This window comes from Physeter macrocephalus, chromosome 2 (assembly GCF_002837175.3).
Source record: "Physeter macrocephalus isolate SW-GA chromosome 2, ASM283717v5, whole genome shotgun sequence".
Lineage (NCBI taxonomy): Eukaryota > Metazoa > Chordata > Mammalia > Artiodactyla > Physeteridae > Physeter > Physeter macrocephalus.
In genome coordinates, this window is record NC_041215.1 from 104,139,019 (window position 1) to 104,153,371 (window position 14,353).

At 40.0% G+C, this 14,353-nt stretch overlaps 1 protein-coding gene across 3 annotated transcripts in view; it reads left to right on the plus strand.

The window, feature by feature from the left end:
- SPATS2L (spermatogenesis associated serine rich 2 like) overlaps positions 1–14,353 on the plus strand; it is a 176,737-nt gene that overhangs the window by 109,770 nt on the left and 52,614 nt on the right. For all 3 annotated transcript variants that reach the window (XM_024124448.2, XM_024124447.3, XM_024124449.3), the window contains exons 4-5: positions 8,640–8,748; positions 12,193–12,242. In XM_024124448.2, the coding sequence (XP_023980216.1) occupies positions 8,640–8,748; positions 12,193–12,242 (159 nt within the window). The remainder of the gene's footprint in view (positions 1–8,639; positions 8,749–12,192; positions 12,243–14,353) is intronic.

The window sequence follows — 14,353 nt, forward strand, 5'->3', positions numbered from 1 at the left end:
TGAAAAAGAGGTTACGCTGAAGATCTGGTAGGGACTCATGGGACTTCAGGACAAGTTATAGAAGCAGGAAAGGCAGGAAGTAAGGCAGCTCCAAATGGCCCCTCTTCATCTCCATTCTGGCTTCTCTCCCTTTGTGTGGAATAGTCCAGACGCCAAGGCAGAGAATCTGATTGGCCCGCTTTATCTTTTCAGACCTGACTGCTGCAATCATTGTCACTATACTCTGCTTCCTTCATATCACTCACTTAGCACGAGTTGCAATTGTATATTTTTTTAATTTGTGTATTTTACATCTGTTTTCCTCTCTAGGTTTGGTAGTGACTGTGTCTGTTTTATTACTGCTGTCTCCAGCCACTAGTGCAGTGCCTGACCATAGTAGTCACTTAGTAAATAAATACATGAAAGAATGAGACTTCGGCAGGAGGTGGGGGTGGGGTGGGGGGAGTCTGGGAGCGCGTGCTGTTAACCACCCTAGTGACGGGCTTCCTTGTGGTGCCACTCAACTTGCAGGAGAGAAAGAGATTGAGGAGAGCCTTGGGTCCACTGAGGGCTCAGCAAGGCTGAGGAGGAAGGTTCTAAAGAAGGGAAGTATATGGGGGATCTCCCCCAAATAAGTCTTGGCCAACACTCTAGACACACATTCTTTCCATTTCAAAGACACACCAACCTTTATACCTAGAGAGACCCTTCTCCTTCATGGCCCAGTGTAAATGCTCCCACCCTTTCCTTTTTAAAATTTATTGAGCAGCTAATATATGCCAAATTCTATATCAGACACTTTACATGCATCATCTCTTTTCATTTTTACTGAGACTCTAGCAGGTCATATCCTCATTTTACAGCTACAGAACCAAGTTTCAACAATTTAAGCAGCTCATCCAAGGTCATAGAACTAGCATATAGCAGAGCCAAGATTAGAAAATAGGTCTGTTTAATTCCAAAGCTTCTTCTGTGACATTTGGCTGTTTCCTCTATATTCTCCCCTCCTTGGGCAAACTTCACTGCTCCCTTCTCTGTGATACTACAGCCTTTTTCCTAGAGGCAGCACAGCGTTTTACGTGCTTTCAGGTACAGACGGTTCTGGAACCACTGCTACACTGTCCGTCTTAGGGCAGGGACTGTAGCTGGCTCCCTTTTGTGTCCTCAGTGCCTGTTACCTCGTGGAGGCTCAACCAATACCTGTCTGCTGGGCTGAGCTTTGGAAGGTTAGGCAGTTACTATGCTATTTTGTATTTTTAAAACTCCACAAAATACCATGAGTATCTTATTATACAGAAGTCTCATAAATATTCTTCCCGTCTCTGTTATTGAAAGTTAAAGAACATATGTCTATTCTCCATAACCATATAATGTTTAGGTCATATCACAGTCTACAGAGACTCACCTGCCTGTTATTGTGGATGTTAAATACAGAGTGATGGGATGGTCCAAACACTGGCAGAATATTCCTTTGACTCAAAAGAGTAGCCTGAATAAGGACCTACTGTATAGCACGGGGAACTCTACCCAATACTCTGTAATGGCATATATGGGAAAAGAATCTAAAAAAGAGTGGATATATTTATAAGTGATTCACTTTGCTGTACACCTGAAACTAACACAACGTTATCAACTCAACTATACTCCAATGAAAAACAAATGGTTTTAGAGGGTAGAGAATGAAGGAGAGCTTTATAGCGTATTTATATACAATTAGCAAAACCCCACTGTAGCACAATTTCACATATGAATTAATGGATAAGTAATAAAAATATTAGCATGACATGTCAAAAAAAAAAGAGCAGCCTGGTATAGGTACAAATTGGCATTCTCTCATTCAACAAGTAGTTATTAAATACCTACTATGTGCACATTGTTAGTCACTCGGGGTGTGCTTGGTGACAATGCAAAGATGACTGAGAGGAGGGTTTTGCCCACGTGTTGCTCACCGTTTAGAAGACACACCTTACACAGACACTTAGGCTACAACGTAGAAGATGCTAAGATTGGAGGCACCCCTGATAAGGTCTGTGAGAACCGAAAGGAGACAGAGATGACTTACAGCAGGGATGGTTGAGACAGACTTCATGGAACACATGGCATCTCAGCTGGAGTGTAAGATTTGGGCAAGTGCACACATCTCAGGTCAAGGGCAAAGCTCACACAGAGGTAAGGGGCCAACACTGGGCTTGCGCTTATCTATAAAGGGCAGAGCAAGAGGGGCACTTGGAAAAGCAAGTGGGTGCCCAGTTGTTGACGGCCTTGAGTGCCAGGTTGTAGACATTTAACTTTACTCTTTTTTTGTTTGTTTGTTTGTTTTTTTAAGGGAATTCCTTTATTTTTATTTTTTATTTATGTATCTTTGGCTGTGTTGGGTCTTTGTTTCTGTGCAAGGGCTTTCTCTAGTTGCGGCAAGCAGGGGCCCCTCTTCATCGTGGTGCGCGGGCCTCTCACTGTCGCGGCCTCTCTTGTTGAGGAGCACAGGCTCCAGACGCACAGGCTCAGTAGTTGTGGCTCATGGGCCTAGTTGCTCCGCGGCATGTGGGATCTTCCCAGACCAGGGCTCGAACCCGTGTCCCCTGCATTGGCAGGCAGATTCTCAACCACTGCACCACCAGGGAAGCCCCTTAACCTTACTCTTAAGGAAGGTGGGGAAATAGTCATGATTATACTTGAAGAAGAGTAGTCTGGCAACAGCCTTGGGGTGAATTTGCAGGGGAGAGACCAGAAGCAGAGGCAGCTGTCATTTTCTGTTTATTTGATAATTCTGGGTCTTTACTGATCACACAGCTGTGTAGGTGGATTGAAAACTTCTGTCAGAACCATTTTTCGAAACTCAGACATAGTCTAAGTGACTCATCAGTAAGCCAAGAAGAATTTCTAAGGGGTCATGATAGACAGGCTCAAGAAATGTGCAGTGTGAATGAGGAAATCTAACAGCTCTTAAACCAGACAAGTCAGGTCCAGGGGAGGTAGGTTAATGTGGGAAGCTGAAATCAAACTGTGTCCGTGAAAGCCACACTGCCTTGCTGCTTAGTGCAGTCAAACTGACAGCAGGGCGGGCCTGAGGCAGAACGGGGCAAAACCTGCCAAGCCAGATAGAGAGCCCCAGAGAGAGGAGAGAAAGGGAGATTAGAATGCTGATGTTAAATCAAAACAATTTTTTAAATGTTTATTTTTTATCGACATATAGTTGATGTACAGTATAAGTTACAGGTATAAAATACAGTGAGTCACAGTTTTTAAAGGTTTTACTGCATTTAGAATTATTGAAAAATATTGGCTATATTCCCCATGTTGTACAGTATATCCTTGTAGCTTATTTTATACGTAATGGTTTGTACCTCTTAATCCCCTACTCTTATCTTGCCCCTCCCCTCTTGCCTCTTCCCACTGGTAACCGCTAGTTTGTTCTCTGTATCTGTGTCCACTTCTTTTTTGTTTATTCACTAATTTGTTGTATTTTTTAGATTCCACATATAAGTGACATCATATAGTATTTGTCTTTCTCTGTCTGACTTATTTCACTTGGCATTGTACCCTCCAAGTCCATGGATGTTGCTACAAATGGCAAAATCACTTTCTTTTTTAGGACTCAGTAGTATCCCATTATATATATGTGTATGTGTGTATCTATCTATCTATATATCACATCTTCTTTATCCATTCATCTGCTGATGGACACTTAGGTTGTATCCATATCTTGGCAATTGTAAATGCTGCTGTGAACATTGGGGCACATGTTATCTTTTCGAATTAGTGTTTTTGTTTTTTTCAGCTATATACCCATGAGTGGAATTACTGGGTCATATTATAGTTCTGTTTTAGTTTTTTGAGAAATCTCCATACTGTTTTCCATAGTGGCTGCACTAATTTACATTCTCACCAACAGTGTATGAGTGTTCCCCTTTCTCCACATCCTTGCCAACATTTGTTGTTTGTGTTCTTTTTGATGATAGCCATTCTGACAGGTGTGAGGTGATATCTCATTGTGGTTTTGACTTGCGTTTCCCTGATGATTAGGGATGTTAAGCATCTCTTCATGTGCCTCTTGGCCATCTGCATTTCCTCTTTGGAAAAATGTCCATTCAGTTATTCTGCCCATTTTTTAATCAGGTTGTTTGTTTTTCTCTGGAGTTGTGTAAGCTGTTTATATATGTTGAATATTAACCCTTATTGGTCATATCATTTGCAAATATTTTCTCCCATTGAGTAGGTTGTCTTTTCATTTTATCAATGGTTTCCTTTGCTGTGCAAAAGCTTTTAAAATCAAAACAACGTTTGATGTGCAAAAGGAAGATTTCTCAATAACAAATTGAATTTGCCAAACTAGATTTGAATTAGTAAAAGCAAAACAGGGGAATGTGATTTGGGAAAGGTAAAGCAGTTGCTAAATGAACCACTAACTAGCGGGCCATATTGTCACCTGACATCCTGCGCAGCTGCCTGGTTGACCCCCCTGGAACTCACTGTTTATGGCATGAGAACCCTTGAGGGATGCAGTGCAGCTGCAAACAGTGGGCTTCGGGGTGAAGCTGCTGCAACAGAGTCACCAGCTTGGGCTGTGGCAGTGAAGTAAAGGCCATGTGTCTGAAGCATCCCCGCCAAAGACAGCCTCTGCAAAACAGCCACTGCAGGCGTGAATTTTATGAGTTCTCCGCATGCAAACTACCATTAGTCACGCATTGATTGATCCATTGCTCCAGGAGCTTCATTTCCAAATGCAAAGGCAGCTTTTCAGCACAACCTCACTATAACACTGCCTTTGTCATCCACTCCTTATATTGTAAACCTCCTTCATAAGGAGGTTTTTTTTTAGATTTAAATGCTTAGACCCCTTATGACTGCTGCATCTTGAATAGTGACACTGTGAGGTTCCTGCATTTTTTTTTTTTCTTTTTTGCGGTGTGCAGGCCTCTCACTGTTGTGACCTCTCCCGTTGCGGAGCACAGGCTCCGGATGCACAGGCTCAGCGGCCATGGCTCACGGGCCTAGCCGCTCCGCGGCATGTGGGATCTTCCCAGACCGGGGCACGAACCCGTGTCCCCTGCATCGGCAGGCGGACTCTCAACCACTGCGCCACCAGGGAAGCCCAGGTTCTTGTATTTTTATGCGTGCATATGAGTGCCTGGATTTCTCCATCTTTCTCAAACACATTTTCATAGAAAAATAAATGTAGTGAATTTATAAATAAGAAGGTGGAGAAACAATACTACTCTCTTCACATTAGCCAAGTACTGTGATTAAAGCAGAAACTTGGCCCAGAAATTCACTAGAATTCGACATTACTATGGAATATGTAAGAATAGGCAGAAATTTTTTTTTTTCCTTTTTTTCTCCCTTTTCTTTAAAACTCGACATTGCTGTTTTAATTGTGTCTTCCTCCAGGAGTTATATGCAATATTCATAGTTATATTTGATATCAGAACTCAGTTACTGACAATATTCTAAGGATATGTTCAGTGCTAGGATATATAAAGTGACAAGGATAGATGTTTTCTATATCCTACCGTGGTTGATTTTTTTTTTTTTTCTTTTAAAGAGGGACAGGCAAGAGTAGTATAAACATCTAAAGAAGAAGTATCTCTATAAGCTCAGGTTTATATTATATTTTGCCTTAACATAATAAAATAAATTATGTTTTGCAGAGGAGAGACTGGAAACAGGGCAAACAGCTATTTTATGTTTATTCCATACTTCTAGGTCTTTACTGATCACACAACTATGTAGGTGGATCGAAAACTTTGTTTTTTTTTAATTGAAGTATAGTTGATTTGCAACATTATATTAGTTTCAGATATACAGCATAGTGTTCAGTATTTTTACATAGTATACTCCATTAAAAGTTATTACAAGATAATGGCTATAATTCCCTGTGCCGTACAATATATCCTTGTTGCTTATCTATTTTTTTCATAGTAGTTTGTATCTCTTAATTCCATGCCCCAATCTTGCCCCTCCCTGCTTCCCTCTCTTCACCAGTAACCACTATTTTGTTTTCTTTATCTGTGAGTCCGTTTCTGTTTTGCTATTTACATTCATTTGTTTTATTTTTTAGATTTCACATATAAGTGAGATCATATGTGTTCTCTGTCTGACTTGTTTCACTAAGCATAATATTCTCTAAGTTCATCCATGTTGCTGCAAATTATTATTTAGAAGGGCATGACTGATGTGGTAATAATGATGGTAATTATTATTAAGAAATTTTATATAATACTAACCAATCATAGTGGCTTGAAATGCTAGAATTTTATTTAAAAGAACTACATTAGAAGGACAACACATAATGTTTATACATAACTCCAGCGCACTGGTGCCTGCTAGGCCAATTGTATTTAGTTTTGGACATGCACTGTTAATGATTCTCCCGGGTCAATGCAGGTGTTTTTGTTCTTGTTTTTCTCCCCATCTTGGCTTCTCTTAAAAGAAAGAGATAAATGGGGAGATTTGGGTCAAAGGGTATAACCTTTCAGTTACAAGATTAATAAGTTCTGGGGATCTAATGCACAGTGTGGTGATTGTATACTGAATCATATACTTGAGAGTAGATCTTAAGTGTTCTCACCCCAAAAAAGAAGTGGTAATTATCTAATGGGATGGAGGCATTAGCTAATGCTATGCTGGTAATCATTTTGCAGTATATAAATGTATCGAATCAACATACTGTACACCTTAACTTACACATAACTTAAATATAATGATATATAAATATACATTTATCAACATATAAAATGTGGATACGACAAAGATAAATTAGAGAGAGAGAGAGAAAAGAGAGAGAGCTATCTTTCTAACATGATGAATGAATAAGAAAGGACAACACAAAAGGGTGGTTGAGGGATGCTCAACCAAAAGACCTAAGTCTTTTGCATAGCCTTGCAGGCTGCATGATCTGGTCCCTGCCCGCCTCTGGCCTCATCTTTGTATTTTGGAAGCCTCAGCCTCTGCCTCCCTCTGTACTCCCTCACCTGTGCCTTGCTCCTCATTCATGCTCTTCCCTCTGCCTAAGATGCCTTTCCTCTTAACCTCCCACCCATCTCTTCTCCCCTGTCCTTCAGATTTCAGCAACACCTATAAAAAGTCATCTCCCTGTCCTGTGATTTATAGCATTTATCACGACATATAAGTATGTATTTGTGTGATCATTTGAACAATATGTGCATCCCCCTCTAGTCTATAAGTTACAGGAAGTTTGGTGCTTTGTCACACAATAGACATTCAAAAATTATTCACTGAAAGGATTTTTAAAGAGAGCAAGAGAAAAAGTGAGAAAGAACTTAGATTTGAAGAAGTTAATAATATTTTTTAAAATAGAGGCTAGAAAAACTAAGAACCGTAAAGTAGAGAAAAAAATCAAAGGACTATTGTCACATATATACAACTGTGTGTGTGTGTGTGTGTATAATTAGAGTCCTTGAAAATCCCTACATAGGTAGCATTTCTGAATGTCAAGATTCAAAGCCAGCTTTCTATAATGTCAGAACCTCTCCAAGTTATAAACCCATATCTTGTGCTGTTTTCTCATTATAATCTAAATACTCTTACATGTACATCGATATGGAGTAGGCTGTCTATTTTCTAACATAATTAGGAAATAGGCTATGCTGCGTAATTGAGTGTTCTGGGCAATAGAATCACATTACACATTATCATACACATATAATCCATAGTCCATGAATCTGATTACAATAAATTGCATGTAACTCTAAAACTCAATTTAACCATTGATGAAAACATGTAAGGATTGTGCAGTGCTTTTGTGGTCATCATTATGGATGCTACTCACCTTGGCACCATGTAGTACTCTCATATTTGTCAGTACTGGCTGCAGTAATCCCCTCGATAGAAAGCTGGGGGAGCCAGGTTTTGCTGAAGTGGATAGAGCATCCTGTAGTAATTGCAAGTTCTGTGAGATAAAGGTCAATTAATTCTATTAGGCAAGAAGAAAGAACATGTGCAAAATTTGATTAAGAAATACCTATAGGTCATTAAAAATTGAATATCAGCTTAACCTGTTGAAGTCCTTAGCTCTCATATATGTATTTACTTTTACTGTTTTAAATGTTTGATTTTCAGAAGTGTGTTGGGGAACGTTTTCCGTATTATGGCTAAGATTGCTATTTCAAAAATACAATGCCCCACATTTTATATCTCTATAAAAATTAATGGAGTTTCACAACACGCTTCTGTGAACCTATGACTGGCGCCACTGTGCAGATCAGAGAAGCTGAGGCATGAGGCTATTTCTGTAAATTTTCCAAAGATCCGCCCTGAGCCCATGGAGAAGAGAGCCTGAGACAGAAAACTATCTGTGTCCTCACTGAAAGTACACCTTGGGTGCATTTGGAGTCTTGGGGCTGGGTTGGTGGGGGGAGTAGGTTGCAAAACCAGAGTTGGCTTTTCCCACGTGCTACTCCAGGCTAACAAGGACGTCTCTGTAGAAATGTGTATTCAGGTAAAGAGGCTATCAAGATGATCACCAGGATTAATTTTTAGTGGTCTGAAATGCCTTGAGTATGCTTGATGGCAAGAAGGTAGATTAGTTGGCTTTTCAAGGTCTTTCTAACAGTTATAATTATTCTATCCAGTAAGAGACTAATATGGATGAAAAATATGCAAAATGTTTATCTTTCTTTTTATTTTCCTCTCCTTTTCAGATCTATGCGGTTCGATCAGTTGTTCCCAACAAAAGCAATAATGAAATAGTTCTGGTGCTACAACAGTTTGATTTTAATGTAGATAAAGCAGTGCAGGCCTTCGTGGATGGTAAGTATACATGTCCCCTGAACCTGAAGATGTTAGAACTAGATATTCCATATATTCTGTATTTTTTTCCTTGAATGCATTGAATACCAATTATTCACTAATACTTTAATTTTCATTAAAATGTGCTAGGTTTTAAAAACACATCTACATATTAAGAGCAGAATGTGGAAGTTCTTTTTTCCTCATTGGGGAAAAAAAAAAGACAGACTGTAGATAGTTTGCAGAGGATACCTATTATAATGCTACTAATTCCATTGTCAACCAGTCTGTCCAATTTTTTACTAAATATGTCCTTTATTTGATGGTGCCCTTGTTAATGGAGGATAATGTACTTTACTCCTGATCTGGGAAGCCTTCTCAACTCTTCAACCAGCATAGTTCTACTTGGCCTTATGACTGGAATCCTTGAACTTGATGCTTATGTAGCCTGAGAGGACTGGTTTAGTCTTTAATATCCTTAGTTTATGATTTTGAGATTACCTAATTAATCAGAATATCAGTTCATCTTATCTACCTCTAGAACTTTTTGCTGTCTAAAAAAATTGTTTTTTTGGATAGCCCACTGCCAGTGACGGTATAGAATCTAAGGTCTCAGGAATGTATTTATTCTATAAATGGATAACCTACTGCTTTAGATTTCCTATAAATTATGGGAAATTCTTCTCTCCTACTCAAATAAAAGTTCCATTTATGAACAGAGATCTCACACCTGTCCTTAGTTATCCTATGCCTTCTGTCCCAGCATTAGTTTCTGTTTTGTCAGTATGGACTAACTAAACATAATCTGACCGAAAGGTCAGGGAAGACCTATCAGCACATTCCTCAGGTTTATCCTAGTTACACTTTATTTGTTAAGGACAGTTTGATTTACTTACTTTCCTAGGAGTAGAATAATCTTCCTAAGTTTCTACATATAGTACAATTGCATTTCAGGCAAGGTCTTGGAACCAGGCAACACACTCACATTCTGATATCTGCAGTCAGGGTTTAGGGTCCTAATTGAATTAAAAATGATTATCATTCAAAATAGACCTGCAGGCAGACCCACGGTGCATAACTTTTCTGACTGTTTTTCCTGCTTCATGTACAAGAATCTTTACTCACCAGATACAAATACAGAGAATGTGATTATTACTCTACCTTTGCAGCATTTAGTGCAATTCGTCTCAAGAAAAAATTGGGGGAAACATGCATATCCTGGCTCAGATAAACTCTTTTCACGTTTCACTTGCCAACATCACTCACATGGAAAAAAGCTTTAGGAAAGGAAAAAGGTTATTATCCCCATGCCTCCCCAGCCTCAGTTGGATTGAGGCCCCAACATTCTCCATCATGAAAGTTTTTATTACAGAGTGACCCCTGATGAGATGCACAGATACTCAGTAACTGATGGACTGTCATCAAATCCGATCATATTTAAATAGAGCACCATGCTTGTCCTTCTTGACATTTTCACCTTGTCGGTATCGAGGTCTCATTTTTAAAGACTCATCGATTGCTGAGAAACCTCATATCATTTTGGTTGGGGAGCAGTCAGAAAACTTGTTTAAAAATCACTGAAAATCAGAAATAATTGTTAAGAATCATTTACGAGGCACACTAAAAGCACTCTTTCTGAGCGGCTTAAAAAACTCCAGGCAGTTTCAGTATCATTAAAGTTTAATAACAACAATTTCAAAATTGTCTGTAAACATAGTTATTTCTTCTTCAGAATTACCCTCTAAAAGCTTGTTGTCCAAATTGCAAATAGAATTTATGTCAAAATATGCAAATTAGAGGAATAATTGAATATTGCAGTTGAAAGCAGTAAGCAACTCACCTCCTTCCTCTGATTAAAAAGAACAGTATTTAACATTTTTTTAAACTTAATTTTATCTGGAAAACTGAAGTTGAGCTGTAAGTAAGAACTACCCTAATGATTATTAGCCACTGGTGTGACTTACGAAGTAACCTAGTGAAAGTGACTTCCTAAAGTTCTTCAAAAGGAAAATATTGTGAAACATTAATTCTCTGGGCAAATTAGAAGAAGACCAGCCCAGTTAATAAAAAGACTGAATTATAGAGCTTACTTTTAAGTGCAGTCTTATTATTTCAAGTACATGTAACGCAGAAGGCCTAAGAGGGGCGTTGAATTGGAAACTCTGAATGGATAGGAACAATTAGCCTTTCTGAACATTAGTCCAGATGCTATGGCCTTCTGCTTATCAGACAGTAACAGTAAACTCAATAATTGGGGCCCTACTAATTTGAAATTTGTTATAAAGACCAGCCTGAAGTTTATCTTTGTTTAGCCAACGCACTCATTGTAGAGAACTATTAGTATAATGCGACTGTATATGAGAATGCTTAAAATTGTTCAAAGGATACATTTAGGTCTTCCCTGGTGGCGCAGTGGTTGAGAGTCCGCCTGCCGATGCAGGGGACACGGGTTCGTGGCCCGGTCCGGGAAGATCCCACATGCCACGCAGCGGCTGGGCCCGTGAGCCATGGCCGCTGAGCCTGCGCGTCCGGAGCCTATGCTCCGCGACGGGAGAGGCCACAACAGTGAGACACCCGCGTACCACAAAAAAAACAAACAAACAAACAAACAAAAGATACATTTAAGAGCTACTCTTTTAGAAGCACCTATTTAAATGAGAACAACTGGTCTACTCATTACCAGTAACTTATTGTTGAAATTACCCCCAGCACAGTTGGAATGAGTGAAGAACTTACTTAGACTACATGAAGATACTTATTGTAGCTGACCAGTGGTTAAGCATGTCTTTTAAAATGTTTTCTAATTTAATCAAGTTAGGCTTTTCCTCTGCATCTGAGCAATGCCATGTATGCATGTGAATGGCATTGACAGAACCTAGGACTCAACTTATTTGATGAGCTTCTTTTGTTTCAAAGTGGAACCTTGCAAAGACTGCATCCCATCCCTATTCACAGTGGTGAGAGCAAAGCTAACATCAGATCATCTGTCCTTATCACCCTGCAGGTTGTGAACATAATGAGTAGAGGCAGAAAATGAGCAGGAATAGCCAAACAAAAAGTTAGGATTCACATGGTTAATAATATTCAAAATCTCATGTTTAGCCTGGAAGATTAGAGGTATTTTGATTCATATATCGAACAGAACAATTTTAATTCTACCTATGGCAATGAAGCTATCAGAAAATTCTCAAGATATATTTCATTTTCTCTAAGACAACATAATGATAAAACAAAGTAAGCTTCATGTAGTGGGGCTTAATACTTTGATAAAACCAAGATCATGCAGTGAATTTAATGAAAATCTGGAAATAAAAAATGAAACTGGCATTTTTATTAAGGTAGGATGTATCAAAACAAATGAAAAAGCCGAAAAAAAAATCGCTACCAAGATGGAAAGACAGAGATGAATTTTGTGTGGTGCTTTATTATGTGAATGCATGTTGAAGATTCTTTGTCTTTGTCTAGGCAGTGCAATTCAAGTTCTAAAAGAATGGAATATGACAGGAAAAAAGAAGGTAAGATTGATATTGATTGTAAATTAGTAGCATCTTCCATCAGAACCTTCATGGTTGTTATCATTTTAACAAGGCTGCCAATTTTGTGCTTCTTTCAAATATGTTAATATGTACACCCAGGAAGCTTCCAGATTCACGACTCTCTTAAATTACCAGTCACCCTCCCTACTAATGCCCTTGTTTTCTGTTCAAGTGTTTTTAACCACCAGGTGTGCTTTAGAAATCCCAGAGTTTTCTTTTTAAGTATTAAGGCAAGCCCAACCGGAGAAATCAAAGGATTCTAGACCTTAACTTGCCTGAACGTATCCTGTAGCACAAAGGAAAAAATTAAGGAGTGTTTTAAAGATACTTGAAAAGCCCTAAATATATTTTCACATGTTTTTCCAGCTGAGAGAATCTGTCCAGGGCTGCCCCAAGATACTTTTTTCCTGAGTTCTAATAAGCTAGATTTTTAATAAAGGAAGAAAAAAGGAAAGCGCCTTAAAGCCATATTAAGTAAGGGACCTGTTTTCTCTTCTTTCGAACCCTGACAGACTGACTGCTCCTTGAGAACAGAAGGGAGATTTTACTCTGCCCCTCTCAAGTTATTTTGCTTTCTTGTCTATTCACACAATCTCGACTTCTGGGCACGCGTGCGGTATGCAGCGCACACACTGGCCTCTGTCTCCAGAACATGCCTTTCTGGTCTTGTGAGTGTTTACAGGCACTCACTAGCTCCAGTGAGGTGCAGCTTCCTTCTTGTTCTTGGCCTGTAACCTGTTTCATGACTTTCACAAAAAGTCTGCTTCTCTTTTCAAAGTAACTTCCCCGCCCATTCCCAGTATTCCCAGAGAAGGCTTGTGTTTTGGGAATCCCAGGATATACCCTTCCCACTGAGGGAAGGTCACAGGCCTGTGGCACAGGTTTTAAACAAACACAAAAAAGCAGTATTGCTTTCATAAAATCCCGAGATTACTGAAATTAGTGGAATGATCCTTTCCTCCTTTTTCTCCTCCTAGCTTCATGGAGAATAGGAAGAATTATGAAAAAATTTTTTAACCTTTGTATGCCACCGTCTTTGACAATCTCTGCTTATCTTTAATCATAGCTTCCCAGGCTTCTATGTGAGATGAAGACAATTTGCAGGTGATTGAAAGGCAGTATTTATACTTACCTGGAAGAATTTCAGATGTGTGGTTTGGGTATGAAATTTCTCTGATGTGAAAAACAGAGCAGATGGCAGATGCAGACCCAGCTCATTACTAAGCCTTCCTCTTAGAGGTTAGTGGGAAAACTGTCTCCCCAGCCCAGGAGACGCAGGGCTTGTGTGGGAATAAGTGCCCCTGGGCCTTCCTTCACCCAGTCAGTGCATTTCTCTCCCCTGGAGGAGCCCTTACTCAGGGGCATGATTGTGGTTTCAAAGGAAAAGAAGGAGAGTGGGGAGGAGAATCAAGAGAAAACTGTTTCTTTTTATTTTTTTTCCAAATGTGTTGAAGAACAAAGCTGGGCTGATTGATGTTTAGCTGGTGGGACACTGATGCAACAGGTGGGACAGGGTCTGCCCTGATGGGCCCCATGTCTGTTCTCATTGGCTGAGGCCTGCACCAAGGTCTAAAAGTTTTCAATTATCTAGAATGCAGGGTTGTGTTATTTTGAACTAAATGTAACTGAAGTCTTGTAATGCTGTTCAGGTAGCAGCCGAGAGATCCAGATACAGGTGCACAATGTGAATCCAGGTGGATCCACGTGGGTTCGGCGTTCCTTTGTAGCAGTTGTCCACTCCAGCTTAAGTATTCATGGGGATGATTCCCAGACAGTGACAGCAATCCAGGGATCTCCTGGTTGGTTGGTGCCTTTTCCTAGACCCAACCTGGACTTTGGGGATCTGACTCTACTTCCTCCTTTTGCAGGGACTTGCCTGCCTCTTTTGTACCAGGCCTCCCCCTGCCTCTACCCACCCCCAGAGGATCAGAACCTTAGTGTCCTCCCTGAGCCCCCCCACCCCCACCCCGCCATCGTGTCTTTAAGAAATGAGACCTCGGGGCTTCCCTGGTGGCGCAGTGGTTGAGAGTCCGCCTGCCGATGCAGGGGACGCGGGTTCGTGCCCCGGTCCGGGAAGATCCCACATGCCG